Here is a 23994-nt window from a genome sequence, read left to right as displayed (position 1 = left end):
AAGTTATGCGATCGCTGACAAGATTGATGGGGAGCATAAGTAAAAACCAGACAAGTTCAAGTCTCTTTCTGTCTGCGAGTAAAAAGCAAAACAAACAATCCACAGACCTGGGTTGGAGTTGAGATCCATAGGACGCAGACGTGGACCTGCCCCTCTTTGAGTGGCTCACATAGGAGAAGAGAAAGAAGCCACGCTGTCGCTGCTGACCGCCGGCCCCCCTGAACCTCCTCTTCATCTGTTATGCACCTTTAATAAGTCTATACAAAACAGAGCTCCTCCAACTCCTACTGCTACACTGTCCTCGACGCTCAAGTCCGTGTCTGCCCCTCCTTCCTTTGCCTCCTGTTGTTTCTTTTCCTTCATACAGAAGCTCTTCAGACCTGTAGCTTCATTTTTAGGACAGTACGTCAACAGTCTGTCAAGACTGCTGCATATTTCTTACAAGTAGGGAGCTCGGAGAGCAAAGATGGTGTGTGAGCTGGTCTCTGAAGGAAGTGCAAGGGAGAGGAGATGGGGAGGGCCATCGTAAATCAAGCAGCACTCCCCAAAGCGGAGACCTGTAAATCTGGCGAACGCAGAGTGGGCATGAGGCCAAATGACTCATCCACACTGCTCTATAAATACAGCGCTGCAGGGTCGGCGAGGGCTGCTCCGGCAGACACAGGCTCTCTACCTTCGCCACAATACATAACTTCCTGGACCTTTTTTACAGCTGATATATTGTTAGTGTGGTGGTTCTCAATATGCTGGTACAGACACAACTACTGATGCAAACATATTCAGGGTTCAGTATTTATGACCACAGCTTGTTGTGTTCATTGTCTGGTCTGTTTTAGATCTACTCAGGTGCTTTATTTGGTTAGGTCCAGGTTCAGTCCTGTTAGGGTAAGAGTTATTTACTCCTGGTAATATAGACATGATCAGACATAATCAGGTTTGTTTGTCCTGGAATCATTTATTTCACATTCAGTGAAAGCTGAATGAAGTTCTCAGCTGTGCTTTAACTTTGCAGTGGCCAAAGAGCACCCTTGTACAGACCTGTCCAACCTGATACATGAAGGAAGAGGGGGTGCTCGGGGGCGGGTGGGGAGCAAAAGGACAGGATTGGTATGTGACGTGTTAAATACCGATCCCCTCAATAAGGTTGTTATGTAACCATGGAAACTTCCTGTTTAGTTCACCCCAGTCTGCTGCTGGAGTCCAGCTGGAGGCTTGCCGTTTGCTTCTTTGCATGATTCTTTAACACTTTGAAAAATGCTTGTGTATTATATTTTCTCTCTGGCAGTCTTGGAGATAACGGAGCACAGAACATTAAATCACAAAACTCTCTGGTGACTTCACATCTGGCAGTGCCGTACACTCCAGCTCAACCTGTTTACTGCTTTAGTGCAGGCCTGGCTCTGCAGGGGAAACCTCATTTTAAAATGCTTAAGTTGTCTCACAATACATTCGACTGATGAGACTATCTACAGTGTTTCGAACAAACTCTAAAAACAGTCATGAGGAGGACTCTTACTCACAACAATTTTTAAAGCTGCAGCTTTAAAAAACTTTCTCATGGTCAACATATTTCTATTAACAAATAGAATTATTTTAGAGAATTTACTATGATCAGTTTTTATTATTACGAATATTTTTTTTTTAAATAACTAATTGATTCATTTGCATGATGTCACAATCACTGTTGAGATACTTTTATTTCAAAATGATATTATTATTAGAAGTAAAAAGTGGTGTGTTATAAAATTACTACAAAAAGCGCAATTTCTTCAGTTACTTGAATTCATGTACTTGAGTATCTGAGTACTTCCGGCCTCTGATGAAGCTCTTGTCATGGCCATATATGGAAGTTTAGCATATGACACATTAGACACAATTAAACATAGTTGACATGATTATATTTAAGATTTTGTTAAAGACTGTTCAGCTTTCTTTAGTTTGACCATTTTTGTGATGTTTAAAGTTTCATTTCCTCATTGGACACCGACAGGAAGTGACATAGAAGAAGATAAACAATTTTCAACTGTTGCCGTGCCGACCATGTGGGAAATGAGTCAAGCTGCTCTGGAATGTTACCTTCCTCTATGTCACTTCCTGTCCAGCTTTAAAATGTAAATAGAAATAACTTTTCTGCCCAACATTTCTTCATCAAAATTGCTGCTTCACTGAAATAAAATGATAATTATGCAACTGATGAACTTACAGCTGATGTTATCCTTCTAAATAAGTCATATTTTCAAAAGCTTTAAAACCTGTCTTTAAGAATGAGACCCAAAGTGTCCAGGAAAAAAAATACTAATAGCAACTCAGGTGTTAGATTTGCAATTCTATATTAAGTCCACACAGTGCGATTCAAGTTTGATATGATGATTAACATGGTAATGAACAATAGCAGCATATAATTAATATTGCACAATTTCTCTGGTGATATCAAGTCCAACACAAATATCAAAAAGCCATCTCGACATTCTCACTGATGTACAGAAAATAATATGTTATGCATTATTCATCATCATTCAGCTTAGTGTTAATGAAATCTCTCAGGGCTGAACTCATTGCACCAGCGCCGACATTTCACAGTGCAGCAAAAAAGGAAAACTCCACATCTCTCTTTGGCATCAAAGTCAACAGACGCAGTGGAATGAGTAAGGAACAGCAAACCTCAACACAAACATCCTCCTCGCATGACCCTCCAGGAGGAAAAACACGGTGCAAGCTGGACAATAACACAAATAGTAACACTGAGCAACCATATCACTCCATTGAACTAAAACACAATGTCTAAATCATTATCTAATATTTCAACAAACATAACGTATTTAAGTGCAACTAGTAAGCTTTTGAATGAATACACTGCACTGTATCACACATCAACAGTACCAATGCTATGCACCTTCCCACCTTACATCCTAATTGTGCTTGTCAATGAACCACCAGGTTTAATCAAGTGCTGATCTGCTCCCAGTGCACACAGGGGGCTCTGTTGTCAGGTCCCTGCATGAGTGATGGCACACATGATCCTTCTGAAAACCCCCTCCATACATCGTGACACTGAAATGTCAGCGAGCCAGATTAATATACTCTCTCAATTACTTCTCCAGCGCTTTCTGACAAATACCATACTTGGAACCATACATGGGACCTTCCCTCGGACACTCACGAACAAGTGCACTAATTGGTCACCCTCAACTACCCCTCCCCTCTCACACGAGCTTCATTTATCTCACCTATCCATCATGCCGTCATCACATTTAGATCTAAAGAGATGACTTTCTAGCTATTCGTGCGCTCCCACCTGGCCTTCTCAAAGCTAACGGTGCATGTGTGGCTTTATCTACAATAAACTACAGGCAATATACACATTAGGAGTGATTTTAACTGTTGTCTAAGCCAGATTGTCATCACACTTCAACAGCTTCAGCGACATTTACAACAGAGGTCGACAACAGCCTTCACAGGGCAATTTGAGGAGTCACGGAGGTCAATGGACGAGGTCAAGAGATGTATGTGCCCTCAAAAATACTGCTCTGAGAAGCAGTTGCTTAAAAACAAAAACAAATTCCCCTCTTGACTTTGGCAAGTCGTGGGAGAAATGTAAATGCACTAAAAATAATTAAAAAGAGTAATAATAGTCTTTGGTTTTATTGTACATACATATGAGTAATTCAGTGATTGTTATTTGTAATGGTTTCAAACGTCCACAAGGGGGCACTGTCTCCAAATTCATTCAGATGTCATTTCTATTATTTGTGTCACAGTGAGTTGGTTGATGGTTAGTCTGTCTTAGACCAAGGCAACGTTTTGATTTCATTCAATGCTTCAGAAATCCATCCATCCATCCATTTTCTTCCACTTTTCCGTTTCCGGGTCGTGGGGGCAGCTGTTGGAGTTGCCCAAATCACATTGCACCAGCCCCTTATGGCTCCTCCTGCAGGTGGTGGGTCCACAGAAGGACGGCCTCACGATTCTTAGGCCTGTTGGTCTCTCATGAGGCGCTTCTGAACCGCTCTTTGTCTGACCCGTCACCTATAGGACCTGTTTGCCATGGGAGACCCTACCAGGGGCACAAAGCCCCCGACAACAGAGCTCCCAGGATCATTCATGTGCTCAAACCCCTCCACCACGTTAAGGTGGCGGTTCCAGGAGGGGTGCTTCAGAAATGCATATTTTTTTTAAATCTATTATTGGCTGCATCAAAAGAAACTAACTCGAGCCACCAGGAGGCAGTAAAGGATCGCCAGTGAAGGATGTGTCCCTCATCCCTATGGATAAAACTGTTTATGTGCTTCATTTATTTGAGAGGGAGGAAGCAGTAAGCAGCTGATGTCAATTCATTTACACAAGTCTACACCCACAGGAGCCTATACAAGGTCTACAAAAACGTCTGGAGGCAAACATTTTGGAAAGACTGACTGACCAAACAAAATATAGTGACCTGAGGAAGGAATGTGCTAACATTACACAAATCCCAAATGGTTTCAAAAGTGACTAGAGACTCAGTGGTGTTTACAAGACGTAGAGGAAGAAACAAAAATAACTCTCATTCAAAATCCCAGCAGCATACTCAATGTTGCACTTGTTTTTTACAGATGCAAAAGCTAAAGCACCGAGACACGTTTACAACAATATAGTAGGCAAGACAAAGCAATAAACATAGGGCTTGAATTTCAGACTCATAAGTCTATAGTGCTCTCCTCTGCGCCACTATGGCTGACATTCTTGAGGATTCAAAACATCAGATAAACCTGGATAACATGGATGTTCTTGATGTTTCTGATATATTTGTCATTCAGTGGTGGCAGCCTGCTCTAAAAATATAGTTATGTGTATCATACATAAAGTAGCGATATATTTCGGACTGTGTTTTATAATCCAAAAGATGTTTGTTATGGTTTCTCTTCAGAACCAGTGGCAGGTTTAGCAGAAGAGATGAGCCTTTGTCAGGAAAACCTTGCGCTTTGGTTTCGTCATAACAACGACCTAACTTTAGTATCAGTGTTTCTCACAGACAATAAAGCACATGATTCTAGTCTAAACAAAAGGACGTGTGTCTCTCAGACCACTGCTCTCCTTCAGGTTCAACAGTTTCCACAGGCACACAGTCAGTCACCGCAAAAATAAATGTCTTTATAGTCTTCATTTTTTGGGGCCACATCGAACATTTCCAACATTTAAGATTCCATTATTCATCTGAGGAGACTTCAAACACACCCTGATCCCTGTCTTACACTTTCATGGTTAGAAAATGCTACACTGATCAAAAACAGCGAATTTAAATTCTCGCTAAGCTATTCTTCCTTTTTAAACATGCACCCTTTCCGTCAGCCCCTTCTAGGTGCCCTATTTGAGTCCAGTTCTGACCCCGCTGCACAGTTATTCATCACATACTCATCGTGTCCGAGAACATGTGGACAACTGAGGCCTTTTACTGTGCAGCTTCCCGTCTGTCTGTGTGCCAGTGACTGTCACTGTGTTGTGGACCTCATTTAGACCAACGGAATATATGTGCAGGCTTTTTCCTCTCATTCACTCTCTCTGCTTCAAAGGCCTCTTTATAAGAAGCGTTTTTTAGTTTTCCTCTAGTGTAAGGACACGGACCTCGGTGTATAAAGAAGACTATGTGTTTAGGAAGTGGTTCATATAAACCAAAACAGGGGTACATTTGGGCAGTTATGGCATGTGGACAAATATAATTCAGCTGGTCGTTGTAAGAAGCCGCTCTCTGGCACATTCCAGGTTATATTTTGCAGCCAAACCATTGTAAAACTCAAAACATAAACATGCCAGCAATGCAACAACCAAGAATGATCCATTTCACAACAACAATGCTTTTTTGCTGAGGGATATCAACAGCTTTGGCCACTTGTAGCTAAAGCAAAGCAGAAACGTCTAAAGGAGACAAGATACTGCTAAAGAAGCTAGGAGTTGGGTCTAAAGAGAGGCAAGTAAAGACATTTGATTTTTGAGGTACTTTTTACCTACAAAAGCGTCTTCAACAAAATGAATGCTTTTATTTTGGTTGAAATGTTAAGCAATACGACTTTAAAGTATGTTGATGTGAGTGAAAGAAACCAGCGATCATGTGGCCATAGAGTGAGAGAGCCTCCCCTTTAAGACAAGGGGGAAATATATACACACATCTGTACATCAAGCCGCATGTCCCAGCAGAGCAGGTGCAAATGAGAGAAATGCAAATGAAAAGGACATGTGTATCACGCATTTCACTTCACTGTCCAACAAAACGCCTAAGCATGCAATGTTACAATCTCTTTTTTATCTTAAACGCAATGTGTCATCATCATTATTGCATTAATCACTGCACTGTACGCAGGCTCCTATTTGTAATTAATTCATGTCGACTGAGCCGAGGAAACTACTGGAAACTCTGTATACCTATGTTCCATTCACATAATGATCTTTTTAATAAAGTGCTTTATTTTCTTACCTGGAATGACCTCAAACAGGAATTTTCCTCCCTCTTCTCCGCTGCTGGGATGCTCCGTTACCTTGTTTCCAGGCAAGGAAATCGCTCCCTGGAAAAACGAGACAGAGAATAAATGATTTGAGCATATATATGTGACATGTATATATCGGTCTGTCTTAGTGTGACACAGCAGCACCTGCACCTTCACTGCCACGCTCTGCTCTCCGTTGTGTTTTTTACTGTTGTGTTAATGTTCATTGAAGAAGAAAAACATTTGTATACTGATTTTCCTAAAGATGTGAGTCAGAGCTCAACTCTGAAAAACTTCAGTCCAGGCTGAAACTGGATCTTTTTAGCTGTTAAAGATGATACAAGGACATCATTTGAACTGATGATTTGGTCTGTTTTAAAAGCTTTGGCCTGGCCTTCAGTACATCTTGGAGAAAAATCTACACTCCTGCGTGTGCATTGAGGTCTGAGGACCAGCTCCAGCTTCTGATGCCTAAGATGAGACTTAAAACCAGACGGGACAGGGCCTTCTCTGCTGTGAAACACTCTGGCCCGTCACATCCGATCAGCCCACACACAATGCAGTGTTTTCTCATCTTAGATACATTTTAATTCTCTGGCTTCAAACAGTAGGGTTGGGCTATTAATGGAATTTTAATCTAATCGTTATTTTATTAAAGGTGTTTGGACCATGTGGATTATTTTTGAGGCTGCAGTGGATTAGCTGGACTTCTAACAGTGAATTGTAAGCTTGATTGTCTTTTATAAATGTGCTGTTTACTCGTATTTCTTTATTTTCATATTAAGTTGTAAACTCTGTGAAGTTGTGGCCGTGTGAGGCTCTGAATACAAACCATGCGCTAACTCTCACTTCTGACATTCTTCAAACATTCCACTTTTCTGCGTCTCCGTGCAGATGTTTGTGTACGGTGCGGGGCAGGTGAAGGTGACATGGGGATGTTGTTTTGTGAGGCTTAAAGTTTAGTTTTAGTTTAGTTTTATTGTTTTTATCTTTAAAACAAAAAAATCAAATTGAAAATCGAAATCGATAAGTATGGGGAAAATATTTTTTTCCAAAATGGCCCTAACACTGCATGAGTGGTGTGCTCGTCTGTGTTGTTTATTTGGTTTACTTTATTGAATTTTACAAGTTTTTATTGTTTTAATGATGACTAGGCTACTTTTTGTTTAATCTCAGCCTTGTTTTTACATCTGTGAAGCTAAATGAAGCATTCATGCTTATCTTCAAGTCATGTCTTCACTTTGGACACTGTTTCACTTGTTAAAATGTGCTATATATAAATAAATCTGGAACTAGTAATTAAGATAATTTCAATTTTTTAAGTCTAAGTTTTCAAGCCAATATGCAAAAATGTTCAAAGATCTAGTGATCTGCTGTTCAATCACAGGTGGGAAATCGAAAGAATGAGGTGATCCAAGAAACTCTTTTGCCTCGACACTCAGCTACATTCCTGTTCTGTAAAGCAGTTTTAATCCCTTTGTGTACAAGTTGTGCTCTACAGATACACTTTGCTTCTCTTCATGCTTTAAGTCAACAAAAAACGAAAACAACCTTTTCTTCTTAGCAAGTCAAATGTTTCTCTACATTTATTGAGACCACATGTGCACTAAACTTTCAGGTGTATTTTATTATACTCGACATTTTAGACATTACACCCACAAGAACACTGTTTGTGATTTCTTTGGAGGGTTTGGAGCTGAGTTTGAGAACCACAGGAACTTCAGCGTCTGACCTGTGTGTTGTTAATGAAAACAGTGTGTTCTGCTGTGACTGAGGATGTATTCGGCAGCATTATTAGTGAGTGAGTCTCTCCTTAATAAGACCAAGCCACTTTCAGACAGGAGGTCACATGACACCGGACCACCAAGACCCCTTTTAAACAGTGATCAAAGTCACAGGATAGACTTAGACCATGCAGAACATAAAGAAGACTTGAAACTGTGTAACTTCTGTAAAACCGCAGTTGTGTGAACATACTTTGTACTTTCCACAGTGACACTATTCCCGGCGGCCCGCTGTTTTCAGCAGACAAACCGCACTGTTATATTTAGCGACGAATCAGCACCAGACTCAGGGGGGAGAAGTGAGTATTTTGGGGTGTTTTCTGAGTTTCACTTTGTCATAAAGGAGGTGAGATCATCTTTGGGTATGGGCACTGACAGAACCTTTTCTTGAACACAAAGGGGTTTAAGCTCAAAACAAAACAAACACACTAAAAACATGCCACTATTATAATCAAGCTGTGTGGGTAGTCAAAGAGAGACATTTGTAACTGTAGATCACACAGGACAGGCACACACTAATCACTAACTAGATTCTAAAAATGCTCTCCCGGCTGGAGTTTGTAAAGTGATAGTACAACGATATTTGAGCTTGGAAAAGATGAAGAATTCTTGTGCGTGTAGCCAGTTCACACAAAGATTGTAAGAGGGGATATTATGCTTTTTGCAGGTATTTGGTAATACATTTTTATCATCTAACATGCTAAATGCAATACCATTCTAAAACAGCTTAAACAAAAGTCCAGTATCTTCACTTCCTGAGGCAAACGACAGTGAGGTTCACCTGACTGTACCACACATTCAGAGAGACAGGTCTCGTGGTCAACAACAGAACTTTTGAGCAACTTGTAAGATCTTGCTGCAGCTGTTCACAAGATCATTAAGAAAAATCATTGCAGTATTTTTAGAAAAAGCATTTTCACAGCAGCCACCCTGAACAAAATCCAGTCACCATCACAGTGGCAGACATGAGACATCCAAGAAAGAGTCTTAGGTATGAACAACTGGACAGCACCAGGCCCTGGCATGGCACAAATGAATCAGCTGCTAAGAGATGGGTCACCCTGGTTAACCGAAAGGTGCACAATCCGGATCCTGAAGGATCCCGCCATGGCTTACTACTGCCACCTCAGGTGTTATGCGTAACTGCAGCTTCTATATTAACCTGCATGTCGACACTTCGGACCGAATTAACACCTCTTTGAGTGACAGTGCAGGATTTTAGAGGCAGTTGTGGTGAACAGGTCTGACCTCATTCTACACATTAGGACATGGCTGGAACATGTAGGGGGATGAAAATACTTAATACTAAAGGAAAAATATTGAGCGATTTAAGCCCACTCCTGCTAGCCTGGCTATCGCCAGACTAAAATCACAAGTGATATTTAGTCTGGGGACCACCAATTCATTTTCTCGTAGGAGAGGTGTGGTTTACAATCGTCCATAGCCGTTTAGTGGGAGCTACGAATGTCTATCATGTGTCTGCACGTAGCCACAGCCAATCGTATCATCGTATCCAATGATGTATGACGTACCCGCTGTAAACTTTTGAGCTAAACTATTTAGAACACAGTCTAAAGCTTGATTGAAAAATAGCATCGCGTCTGCTGCTGTCATGTTTGATCCGTAAATAAACTACAAGCTTCCGTATATATCGAATAGCTCGTCATCATCTTGCCGTCCCTCCTCGTTCTGTGATTGGTTCCCAAATCCATGCGAAAATTTCGGCCATGGTCCCCAGGCTGCTGTGCAGTTCGAAATGACTCGAGCACACACAGCAGTCTGGCGTTAACCAGGTTACACTCCTGCAGGGACGGCCTCTGATACACTGCTATGCAATTCGGCTTAGGAAATGCCATAAATATTATAATCTATTGGCCCATGGGCCGCAGTTTGCCCACCTCTGCTCCAAGGGTACGGTCCCATCCAACTATGGGCCAATAAGCTGCCTATCCACAACGGGGAAGCTCATGACTGGAATCATAAGATGAGCGGGCTCATGGATCAATACATGAGCACAGCTCAGAAGGGCAAAAATATACCAGCTCCTGATAGTCAGAACAGTCGGTCGAGACTACAGAACCTGAAACAGTAACCTGAGCACTGCCTGGATTGATTACAAGAATGGTAAATATGGTAAATGGTCTCAACTTACAGTAAATTATATTGCGCCTTTCAACCTTCATCAGGCCCAAAGTGCTTCACAGCAAGAACCAGCCACCCATTCACAAGGTGCGTGAAGTGTCTTGCCAAGGACACAATGACAGTGTGCATCTTCAGCAGCTGGGATTCGAACCCCAGACCTTCCGATCATGAGATGACCCGCTCTACCAACTGCACCACTGTCACAGAAAGCCTGTGACTCAATGCCACACTAGGACCACTGAATACTTAGAGCTATACAACATCAACAGGACTCTAAGAGCCTTCATTGCAAACTCGATGAGGTTGTGGAAAAACACCCTTGAGGCCAATGGCAAGCCACTTGCACAAGTCTCCATCAAATGTGGCATATTCCAAGGAGACGGCCTGTCCCCACTGCTGCTCTGCATAGGTCTGAACCCCCTCAGCCAAATAATCAATAATACTGGCTATACTATGGATACCGACTCAGGAACGGGGCCATCATCAGTCACCTCCTCTACATGGATGACATCAAAGCTAAGAATGAGCGAGACATCGACTCACTGATCCATACCACCCGGATCTACAGTGCAGACATTGGGATGTCATTCGGACTAGAGAAGTGTGGTCGGATGGTGACTCAGAGAGGGAAGCTAGTTCACACAGAAGAGGTCTTACTCCCAGAAGAAACAATAGCAGACATTGAGGACAGTTACAAGTACCTCGGAATCCCACAAGCAAATGGCAACCTCGAAGAGGTGACAAGGAAAGCGGCTACGGCCAAATACCTCCAACGAATAAGGCAGGTCCTAAGAAGCCAGCTCAATGGCAAGAACAAGTCCCGGGCAATAAACAGCTACACCCTGCCAGTAATCAGATACCCTGCAGGAATAATAAGCTGGCCAAAGGATGAGATACAGACCACAGACGTTAAGATGGAAAGCTAAGGAAGGAGGTAAGGAATAGTGAGTGTGAGAGCCACTATCCAGGATGAAACATCCAAGATCCATAAGTACATCAAGGACAAGGCTCCGACAGATGACGTGCTCAGTGAATGTCTCAGACAATGGGGACCAGAAGATGAGGTGCTGGAGGTCCCGTCATGGGAGGACAAGCCCCTACACGGGATGTACCACCGAAACATAACTGAAGTGGCTGATATACAGAAATCCTACCAATGGCTAGACAGAGCCGGACTAAAGGACAGCACAGAGGCTCATCATGGCTGCACAGGAACAGGCCTTGAGCACCAGAGCCATAGAGGCCCAGATCTACCACACCAGACAAGACCCCAGGTGTAGACTGTGCAAAGAGGCCAATGAGACAATCCAGCACATAACTGCAGGGTGTAAGATGCTGCAGGGAAAGCTTACATGGAGCGCCATAACCAAGTGGCTAGTATAGTGTACAGGAACATCTGTGCAGAGTATGGGCTGGAAACCCCAAGGTCAAAGTGGGAAACACCTCCAAAGTTGGTGGAGAATGACCAAGGACTTCTAGATACAGACGGACAGAATGGTAATGGCAAACCAACCGGACATTGTGGTGGTGGACAAAGAGCTGTTGTGGCTGACATAGAAATACCAAGTGATTGCAACATCAGGAAAAAGGAACATGAGAAACAGAGGGTGTGGAAGAATTTAGTGGGTAATGTCAATTGTAGAAACGTTATGTAAGCATAGCATATACGTAAACTATTTTCACACAGTTGTCTTCACCCACCTGCCTTTAGGACCACTAGTGACACGTACATGCAATTTACCTCACTGAACCCTTCTCAGAAACAAACAGTGCCGGAAAGTAGAGCAGCAACTCAAAGTCACTGACTGAAGGTCTCTCACAGAAACACTGTAAGAATCTGATTTACAAAGACTAAGTAATTACTGACCAGGAATGCCACTGTCTTTACGCCTCCAACTGCCACTGTCAAATTCTGGTGGATGATTCAGTGTAGACTTCACTTATAATTATTTAGCCAGCCCAATGCATGCATGAGTGTCAGACATACAGTATATAGGCCCATTGTCACATCAATATTAACACATGACTTGCTGAATCAAGACTTTCTTATTCAATGCTGATTTAGGTTAACTCAAAACAAAACATGTAAATAATTAACTTTATTCATAATACTTCTTTTGACAGAAAATGTTTGCCAAATGACCCCCTCAAGAACTCAAAGCAAAGAACGGCATGAATTACAATAATTTATGTGAGATTCCCCTCCTCACTGACTGTTGTCTTTGTGTGTAAAGCGCACAGGCAGCCACAGTACATACATCTCCATAGACGAGTAAGGACACGCAGATGGCATGTTGACGCGAGCCCCCACGTGCCGTACTCGCGCATACTTTTGGATGACCTTTCCCCTCCATCACACAGCCATTCCTTAGATTCCTTGTGCTAGTCCAAGAGCTCTGGCCTGACTGTACAGTAACAAGACTACAGCTTCATTTGTTTGGCTGCGCAATGAAGTGAAAAAGAGAAGTCACAATCTCAGCTATGGCCATCTCGTATCGTCTTCTCATCAGGTCTGGAGACAATTCTGTGGCAGAAACACGCTAGGTAGTAAATTGGATTTTTAAAATGTATTTTATATATGAGTTACCTGGAAAGTATTCTGCTTCTCAGCTGAGGTAATAGTTCTTTCTTACACATGGATTAAAAATATATATATATTGTATAGTTTATCAATATACATTATGAAAACGTCTAATCAAATAAAAACAAAAAACAAGCTTGCCATTTGCTATTGTATCTTTGGGCAAGACATTTCACTGTAGAGCAGGGGTCACTAACGTGGTGCCCGCGGGCACCCAGGGGCCCTTTGGGGCATGTCCAGTAGCCCTTGGGACTTTGTAAAACACTTCATTTTCTTGTGACTCAGTATGAGTTTAAAATAAAGCTATTTTAATATAATATGGGGTCAATATCCTATAAGTGAACAGTGTACGTTTAAGTCTTTAGGATTTGTTTTTAACTGGTAGCCCTCGAACAACTTAATGCTCTTAAAGTAGCCCTCAGCTGAAATAAGGTTGGTGACCCCTGCTGTAGAGTGTGAGTGTGCTGGTCAGAGGGGCGTAGTTTGGCAGCCTGGCTTCCCTCAATCTACCCCAGGGGAGCTGTGGCTCTCAGTGTGACCACTGGGCATGGAGTGAATAAATAATGACTACAGCATAGCTTTGATAAACTTGTCAACACAGGCTTGTAAAGTGCTATACCAGTGTATGCCATTATGATTATTATTACATATATAGTAAAGTCCTATCATCAAAATATTTGCCCTGTGATTTACTAAATGTAATAATCAAAGTTGCAAATTGATTTTCAAGAGGAGTCAGCAGTGTGGCTCACTATCAACAACAGCATGGACTGATTTTGCCTCATCAGAGCAGAGTTTTTTACTGTGTACGTTACTAGGGCAACAGACGTGGGGCATATGTTCTTGTTCCCATGGAGAGGGCGGCAATTAGGCAATCAATGTCTAGCAGGTACAAATGACGACTACTTCACAGTATGTTAGCGGGGTAATTAATAGCGCGACTAAAAACGGCTTTATGCTGAGGCGCACTTCACTGCTCGACACACTGGTGAGGAGGAACTCTCTTTTGTAGTTTCATTATTTCATCATTGCGGCAATCTCTAAATGTGTCCTGCACGACAACAACAACACAGATAATGGATCACAAGACGATCCGCTTTACTATCTACGCCACTGTCGCCCCCAACATTGCTAATAATTACTGTGTGAAAGTAAAAATATTGAGATTACTATTAGGATTTCCATGTCATGTACTACTACTACAACAACTGCTACAACAAATACTATTAGGAGGAATAGAGCTACTATTGCTGCTCATGAACTTACAGAGTTACAAATAAAAATACCAGTACTAGAACCACTAAACACTCCAACAACAACACTATTCCACAAAATTCTGTAATTTAAAAGAAAATATTACGGGTTAAATGGATAAAGATGTTAATTAAAGATGTGTTTCTGGCCTGGAGACAACAGAAATTGAGTTTGAATTGAGTTTTCTGTTTCCTTATCCTTCATCCAAAGTATGATGTGTTTCACAAGTTGCGCAACAAGAATCCATGCATGAAGGAGTGAAAGAGGAATAACGTCCAGAATTAATACATGTAGAATATTTTGATATCATCTTTTTTTTATCAGCCTCGAGGTCCGTATGAACAACAACCTTTCCTGCCCTGTCTACCCGTGAATTATTATGAAACGGCGCTTAAAGTTTGTATTACTAGACATAAACGGATTTTCTATACACTCTCCCTGACCCACTGCTGTTCATCCAGAACCTTCAGCTTGGCCTTGTTAATGCTGCTCCAAAATCAGTATTTTAATTGTTCATTTTTCCAGCGGGTGCAGTACTGACAGAGCCTGGGTACAAAGGGAGTTTGTAAACAAAGACATAACTGATGCAATAAAGGTTTTATAGATCCTGGTAGAATTAATTCAGGTTCACCTTTGTCTGAGAGGGCCAGTGTGTCTCCTCTGTTGGCTGGCGGGTAACATTCTCAGTACACGATGCCTGGTTACGGCGCTCTTTAATGTAATGTCCTACAACTCTTGCTTTATCTTTGTAAAAGAATTGTTTGTGATAAGAGAGAATACATGTGTTTGCTATGATAACTTCCAGGCTAGTAATTAAAATGATGTTTTTAATGATGCATTAGTTAGTGAGGCGCATTAGTTACAAGTGCAAACACTGACCAAAAAAAGCTTTAAAGGGGAGGAAAATACTTCAATTAGACATTTTTAAACCATGTATAGTCCCTTTAATGAAATCAGCAGTATTACCAGTGCTTTAGTCTCCTCTTCATCTTTGTAGTAGTGGAGCTGATCCCCTCTCAAGACGAACCAGCGGCTGTGCCAGGTCTTCACGAAGCCCCCCTGCTTCCTGAGCCAGCCACACCTGACCACATTGACCCTGTTCAGTCTGTCAGTGCAGGACTGTCCCGCACTGGGATGCGGGCTGCCCGGGGGCACACTCTGTTCATCCATTTTCACGTCTGGATTTTTCTGTAGAAAGCAGAAATAGCAAGTTAGGTTTTGAAAAGATGTGTATTTGTTATGCATAGCATGCCATACTTGAGCGACAGGGACTGATGAAGTCGTTTACCAAAGTGCTGTAATGGATTGACTTTTGTTCCTGTTATTGGATACAAAACCAAACGTCTACGCCTTAATCGTATTTGTCTGTCTTTATTTTAAACATTGTGGAGTGGCAAACTGACAAGAGGGTAAGGGTATGTCTAAAAGTTATTCAAAGTGAAAATCATAACTGAGCAGGAAGAAATTTAAGCGTAACCTCAAACGTACGTCGTCCACTCTCTGCAGTCAGACTCTCACATGACGTATCACAAACAAAATTCACACCTGATTTACAGTACTTGAGGAGTACAGGAGTCTGTTACTGTAACTGTGAACAGCCATGGTATTTGTGGCTTTAAACATGTGTTTGTGAGTCCAGAGTCCAGACAGTACTGGCCCTGATGAGAACCAGGTGCACCCTGCAGCAGTGCTCATATTGTCCCATAAATCCACTGCTCATTTTGTGTCTTTTTGTGTCCGATCCAGCTTTTTTACATCCGATACCGACGCAGGGGGTTTGAGCATCTAACGATATCCGATACTGACTGATTCCATAAGACTTTCTTAAAACAGGCAGCTGTAAGTGAAAAAGTGAATGGTTGTCTTATCTTGCAAATGAGATGTTACAAATCGAGGGGTTTTGTACTAATAAAATATATAAATATCAAATTAATACAGCTTTTGCTAATATGGTTTAGGAACATAAAAAAGAAATACCTTTTGTCAAGTGACATTTAATACCATAGAACATTTATTTTACTAATTAACTAATGATTAGTCGGCACGGTAGCGCAGCGGTTAGCGCCTCCGCTTCACAGCTAGAAGGTCCCGGGTTCGATTCCCACCAGGACGGGGCCTTTCTGTGTGGAGTTTGCATGTTCTCCCCGTGTCTGCGTAGGTTTCCTCCGGGTACTCCGGTTTCCCCTACCACTAAAAACATGTGCAATAGGTGAATCCTCCAGCCAGGTGATTCTGACCATCAGCCTGGCTCCACATCATGGAGATGGGTCCCCGGGCGCGGCTCTGCCGTCGACCACTGCTCCTTACGGGTTGCCCCAGTGGCATCGAAGGATGGGTTAAATGCAGAAGACAAATTTCCCTACGGGGACAATAAAGTATACAAACAAACAAACAAACATTAAAAAGCCCCATGACAATAACTGAGACTGACCACTTTGTTCAGCTCCTCGACTGAGGGACGAAGTGTCTACAAAGTACAGATGATGACTTAACAACCTTTGTGTATAATAACTGAAGACAATTACACTTTTAATGCTATTACATAACATACATTGTAACCACTCTTTTGTTTAATTATATAAAATGAACATCCTTTATTGTTTATTCAATCCTTTACTCTGCCCTTGTTGCTTCTCTATCTAGAACCATGTCGTCCATTCAGCACAATGCAGGTCTCTGTGGAAGGCGTCCTCATAAAACACCTGTGTGTGCAGGTGTGTGAGCCAATGTCTCACTTCTTCAAGTCTCTAAAATAAGCACAGAGGAAACGCTGTATGCAAAATTCTTCATTCTGTCACTACCCCAGACAAGGAAACTTTCAACATATGTATAGGTTTATTTATGTGCTCTCTCATCACAAATTGACTTGCTTAGAGTCTTCTAGTTTAGACCCCAGCCGGGCTCGGCATCCTTCTCAAACTCCATTCATTATCACTGTATTCTATGTGTACATGATCTCATTCTGCAACGTTATCTTTTAAGCATCTAACCTGTCCCTGCAGGAAAATTGCCCTCTGCATTTGACCCTTCAATAACACGAGGTCAACCTGTCAGGAGGAAGAACATAGTGCCGAGCAAAGGACACATGTTCAGATCTTTGAGCTCCGTTCATTGTCAGGAGTAATACCCACACACTGATGTTTTTCCACATACTGCCAGTGCTTTCTGTCAATGTGGCAATAGTACCAATCATGAGTTAGTCCAATTTAGAGTGAGGTTACTATAAAATCAATCATGCCAGCCTTTATTCTGGATAATGTCCAGGTGAGGCACATACATTAAATACCAAATTATTAGTTGGTTGTGATAGAGATTTAAATAAAGTTGCATCCTCCAACAGATCAGTCACAGCAAAGATTGGTGACGTCATAAAGACTGAACCTTTTTCATTCAAAACCCTGATCAAATGTGATTCAAATGAACTGGATCAAGAAGCAGCACAGCTTTGGTGAAGAATGAAAGATGATAAGGTGATGGAGCGTTTCATTTCCAAAGTGCCAATTAATTCTGCTCGCACCATCTGCGACTGACTAACAGCCTGTAGTTACACTACAACTGTTATAGCGCCAACACATTTTACAAAATCATCATGAATACCAGCCAAAAAAAATCCTAAAAGTCACAGCTCCAAAGTCATTCTGACCAAAACAGAGCTGACAGGACAAAAGATCCTAAAAGATGACGTCATGTAGTCTAGTTTCATAGCTGGATGTATCTGATTCAGGGCACACATGGAAGAAGATCTATAGGTTACAATTACAAATAAATATAGGACAAGGGAGAGGGGAGTGATTTATAACTAGGGTGGTCAAACAATGATGCTAAACAATACTTAAATTAGTCTCTAATATAGGTAGTTTGACTGATTCGTCTCCCAAGAGAGAAATGTATTTTAGAACAGGGAAGCTGCCAAAGTTACATATACACAATCATCCGACCAACAACACCGCCACATACAAGTACCAGGCAGGGGGATTGTGCACAACCCATCTCAGACAAGGAGAGAACATGCAAACACCACACAGAAATGGAACCCACAACTACTGTATCTCACCGTGAGGCCAAAGTGCCCTAAGTACCAACACATCAAATCACACTTTAATGAGAAGTTGAACTTCATGAAGAAGAAAGAAATACTGTGTCCACAGAGAAGTGTCTAAAGTGAATCCGAAACCGTGTCAATAAAAACATCCAAGGAGACCAAAAGTACAGTTATAAACTCTTTAGTGAGTAAAAAAGGCAAAACAGGTGGGGGATTATAAATAAGGGGTAGTGAGCCATTATAGTGAGCCATTACTAAACAAAATATGACAAAATATCAAACACCATTATTATGAGTATGAATTATGGTTGCTGAAAGGGACTATACAGAGATTAAAAATGTATGTATTTTCCTCCCCCTACATGTTCCAGCCATGTCCTAATGTGTAGAATGAGCTCAGACCTATTCACCACAACTGCCTCTAAAATCCTGCACTGTCACTCACAAAGGTGTTACTTCAGGTCCAAAGTGCCGTCATGCTTAATATATAACCTACAGTTACACGTATGACCTGAGGGGGCAGTAGTGAGTATAAAATGACCAACTTGCATCTACTGTAGTCCCTTTAACCAGATACTTAGTAGACAAGTAAATTTGGCCACATAATTTGTGGCATAAACTATCAGAACCAAAAAGAAGAAATAATAGTAAAAAATATAAACTGTCTAACAAAACTATTTAGGTTCCTACAATAAGAATATAATTTAGATTTTACTGAGCGTGTATCTTATATGCAAAGGAGAAGCTTCAGAAGTGCTTCATCAGTGCCATGGTGTTTGCTCTGCGCTCCATATGGGAAAATGGTGAGCTTACAAAGAGCCTGAGGAGTGTTTGACATGTCTCTGTTTGAAGGGAATGAAATTGGGGCCACTGACGCTCATCCACTGAGAAATGAAGCTCTTCTCGGGGAAATGACTTCCTCTGGAAAAATAACATTGGAGGAAACATTTGAAAGTTTTTTTACTTTTGCATAGCCTTCTCCGGGGACAGGTTTTGAGGGCATAGAAACGAATATGAGGCAGACTTAAGGAGGAAGTATAAAGATTGTTGTGTAATATGATGTGACTCAATGATAATTAATACTTTTTTTTTTGTTGAGGAGAAAACACACCGAATCATCATCGCTCATACAGAAGAAGTTAGTGACTCCACATAAGGCCATGAGGTGTGTTTGTCATGAGAATATTGATCATTAGAACAACTGGATATCCATTTGTCATCATAGGTTTTTGAAAAGTACAACAAGTAAAAGAAACAACAAATACCCCCTGAAAAAACCACCTCCTATAGCATTTCCTGCTGAATGACTATATGCCCGCTTCGAGGACATGTGGGAAGTAGTGGGCGCTTTTCTCATAAATACAAGCTGGCTGACATGTTGACAGTAGATTGAATCCACCTGGGCATCGTGCAAGCAGCCCCTCATGTACAAACTAAAGATCAAAGAGAGAAGTGAGGAGAAAGTTAGTTTTGCCTATCTACTTTCCGCACACTACTACCACTGTATACTCGACTTCCCCAAACTATCCAGACCAAAGCCAACGTGCCACCGAGGAAACTTGAACTTTGCATTTATAGCCAATGTTGTGGACTCTTCGAATGCCTCAGCGGGGGCTACCATGACCCACATGTGTTCAAGACAAATATAACTAGTCATTACAAAGATGGCTTCCTACAGAGTGCCCTGGTTTTGTCCTATCAGAGGTCTATAGGGTGAGGGAAAGCCATGCCTCATGCCGAGTTAATTGCAAGAGAGGATGTGAAAGCAGAAGAACTTTGCAGCTGCTGACAAGAAAAGTTACAAAATAGTAAAAAGGGTCCGTCACACTCCTCTGTGTAATGACTGCGTGCGTGCTCATGAATTATCACCCACATGGTGACGGAAAGGTCACAGAACAATCTTTTATGAGCTAAAGATAGAGATGAAAGAGAGAAGAGAGGAAGGTGAGTGTGCAAGTAATATATCTTACTTTTAGAGAGAAAAGTTCTTTGTGATGAGGTTTTTCATTCTGAACCGCTTTACTGCGTCAGACCATGTTTCATCTATTAAACTCTTAACCCCCACCTGAACAGAGTTTGGCATTATCCAAATCTAAAAGCGTCTTGAAAATAGTGTCAAAACGAGGATCAAAAAACAGCCAAAAAGTGCCAGAAAAGCAACAAGGAAAAAAAAAGTGACAAAAAATGACAAAAAAGAGATAAAAACAAAAAAGTTTGGATCAGTTTTATAGGTCTTAGCTTTCAAATGAGGCATTACACTGGTCTGTATAGGCTGTCAACTCCTGTCGAGAAGCTTTTAGATTTGGGTCAAGCCGAACTGGAGAAGATTTGCTTGAAGCGGGGGTTAAAGGAACAGGCCACCATTTTTAGAGAGATATGTTCTTACCTGAGCTTAGACGAGTTGATGCGTACTTGTCTGGTCTTTGTGCGTGCCCTCAGTCACGCAAAACGACCAAAGATGTTGTTAGCATTTGGCCTCTCCCAGTATATTCCTATGGCTCCAAACGGGGGTGAAGTTAGAAGCGACCACGCTCTTCCACACGCACAAAGACCAGACAGGTATGTATCAACTCATCTAAGCTCAGGTAAGAACATATCTCAGTATGGAGAAATGGTGGCCTGTTCCTTTAAGAGGTTTATGTAATAAAACTTGTTCACAGTACTGACAAAGAAACGATAAGCAAAAATGCTATTTGAGTCAAATACCTATTGCTATAAAAGCAACTTATTGTGACTCAATATAAAAGTTTGTTCAATTTTTCACATACAGAAAATCCACATAAAATCTTCCAGGATGTCTTTCATCATAGTGGAGGTTTTCAAACATGTCCAGTGAACTGGGTCGTTGAGTTGAAGACTTTTTTCTTGCTCATGAACAACCCAGTTCATTTGACAAATTTGAAAATGTCTAACACATATTATGGTCACCAGACAGAAATAAATTTAAATATACAGTGCCTCTTGTAAGTATTCATACACCTTGGACTTTTGCACATTTTGTCATGTTTACAACCCTCAACATAAAGATTTTATTTTGATTTTTTTACTGAACGTTCACACACAAGTAACAGACAAGTGTGAAGTGAAAGTGAAATGTTACATGATTCTGTTATTTTTCAAAAAATAGAAAAGTGAAAAGTGGGGCGTGCATAAGTATTCATACAGCATTTACTGAGTGCATTAAATTGCCTTTAAAACATTCCTAATGACTCCAGAATGTTCACTCCTTGGCCTAACGGTTAAATAGAGGCCACCTGTGTGTAATCTACTCTCAGTATAATTACAGCTGTTCTTTTAGGCCCTCAAAGCTGTGGTCGGAGTGTATCGGTCACTAAACAACATCATGAAAGTCAAGGAGCACCAGAGAGGTCAGGGATAAAGCTGTGGAGAAGTTTAAAGCAGCATTAAGTTATACAAAGATTTCCCAAGATTTGAACATCTCCCGGAGCACTGTTCAATCCATTGTTCGGAAATGGAAAGAGTAAAGCACCACTGCCAACTTACCAAGACACGGCCGTTCACCTAAACTAACAAACTGAACAAGGAGAACACTGGTCAGAAAGGCAACCAAGTGCCCCATGATAACTCTGGAGGAGCTGAAGTCCTGCCGCTGAGCTGGGGGAATCTGTACATGGGACAACTATGAGTCTTACTCTACACAAATCTGGCCTTCATGGACGAGTGGAAGAAGAAAGCCATTATTGAAAGGAGGCCATAAGAAATCCCGTTTGAAGTTTGTAGAAGTCATATGGAGGACACAGCTCCATGTGGAAGAAGGAGCTTTGGTCAGATGAGACAAAAATTGAACTTTTTGGCCCAAATGCAAAACGTTATGTATGGAGCAAACCTAACACTGCTCATCGTCCTGAGTGCACCATCCCCAGTGTCAAATATATGGGGGGGGCATCATGCTGTGGGGCTGCTTTTCCTCAGCAGGGACTGGGGAGATCGGAAGAATAGTTGTGAAGATGGATGGAGCCAAATACAGAGACATTTTGGAGGAAAACCTGCTGGAGTCAGCAAGCGAACTGAGGCTGGGGCGGAGATTAACCTTCCAGCAGGACAATGACCCTAAACACAAAGATAAATCTACAATGGAATGGTTCAATAAAAACATATTAATGTGTTAGAATGGCCCAGGCAAAGTCCTGACCTAAATCCTATTGAAAATCTGTGGAAAGGTCTGAAAACTGCTGTTCACAAACGCTCTCCTTCTAATGTGACAGAGCTGGAGTTGTTTTTTTAAAGATGAATGGGCTAAAATGTCAGTTTCTACATGTGCAAATCTTGTAGAGTCAAACCCCAAAAGACTTTCTGCTGTTATTACAGTAAAAGGGGGTTCCACAAAGTATTCATGCATGCTGTATGAATACTTATGCACGCCCCACTTTTCACTTTTCTATTTTTTGAAAAATAACAGAATCATGTATCATTTTGCTTTCACTTCACAGTTGTCGGTTACTTGTGTGTGAACGTTCAGTAAAAAAATCAAAATAAAATCTTTATGTTTAGGGTTGTAAACATGACAAAATGTGCAAAAGTTCAAGGTGTATGAATACTTTCGAGAGGCACTCTATTTTCCCTTCTTTTAATGGATGTAGCCAGTTTTATCTGATGATTTCAACATTACAGTCGGGTTAATGATATTCTGTTGACATGTCACCCCAATATTCATTACAGTCATGTTTATATATATATTATATCATGAATAAAAGCTGCGTCTCGTGTTAAAGCAGTGCAACCCCCATCATCTGCACGTCATTCCTCTCAAATGAACAGATACTGTATGAGTGAGTTAAACCTGGAACAGTTGGGCGCAGCAGCAGCTGACATTAGGAATCTGATCCCTGGGCTTTCCAGCAGCACGGCCTGCACTGGGAACATATCTGGCACAGGATGGCCACAGTTCGTCCTTCCTCCTGTCTCCACTTGTGCCGTATTACTTCCCATCTCTCATTGCATCTCTCTACTTCCCATCTCTCACTTCCACTAACGCACAGGGTGAAGACACTGATTGAGAGGGGTAATTTGCACGTGAACCTAAAATCTCATGTTGCAGGGAACATTTGTCCTGGCTATGCAAAACTGGACCACAGTGTGAACACATTATCCACACCGTATTCATAATTAAGTCTACTTCTTTGAATCTTGGATGGCCCATAGTGTTCCAGCAGCTGCTATTGGGATAGTAGCCTACATCATTAATAGAAAATGGATCAGGAAGAAAAAATAAACAATCTATTGTTTTGGTGGTTTGTTTGCATTGCATATTAGAGTGTAATAGAGTATTCCACACTTATAGCCTACTGACACTCTAATTCAAACAAAAGTCAGCCTCCATAACTGATTTTACAATCCCCAAAATAGTTCATACTAAATTGCTCTATAACCAGCGAAGTGTGGACGTAATCCTCTATGCTCAGGTGCTTAAACCTCAGCTGCAGCATCACAGGAAGAACATAGGACCGTCAGTCCACTCACCTGTCCTTGGTAGCCCTCCTTTCAGTCCAAGGGGCAAAAACAACGCAGCCACAGGCAAACCCCGACGTGCGTGAAGTTTGAACGGACACTGAATGAAACGCTGGTAAACTTTTCCCGCTGGCTCCTCCTCGGTAGTGGACTGGGAGACTTGCTGTTACGGTCAGCTCTGTCAACAAATGGTGCACAATCGCACTACCGCTGGAGACCGCCCAGACACATCACAGACACATGCACTCCCATGCACTGCAGCGCGCA

General features: G+C 41.6%; 1 protein-coding gene across 2 annotated transcripts in view; it reads right to left on the bottom strand.

Annotated features, from left to right (window-relative positions):
- Positions 1-23994, bottom strand: part of arhgap24 (Rho GTPase activating protein 24) — a 43356-nt gene extending 19362 nt beyond the window's left edge. The window contains exons 1-3 of one of the 2 annotated variants that reach the window (XM_079552088.1): positions 23740-23994; positions 15183-15404; positions 6446-6533 (exon numbers count right to left, since the gene is read on the bottom strand). In XM_079552088.1, coding sequence (XP_079408214.1) covers positions 6446-6533; positions 15183-15386 — 292 coding nt within the window. In that variant the 5' untranslated portion in view covers positions 15387-15404; positions 23740-23994. Of the gene's footprint in view, positions 1-107; positions 544-6445; positions 6534-15182; positions 15405-23739 lie in introns of those variants that run through there. The other variant, XM_079552090.1, reaches the window with a different exon arrangement.

Source organism: Gobius niger (assembly GCF_951799975.1).
Source record: "Gobius niger genome assembly, chromosome: 2".
In the NCBI taxonomy this organism is placed as follows: Eukaryota; Metazoa; Chordata; class Actinopteri; order Gobiiformes; family Gobiidae; genus Gobius; species Gobius niger.
This window is presented reverse-complemented; position numbering and strand designations above follow the sequence as displayed.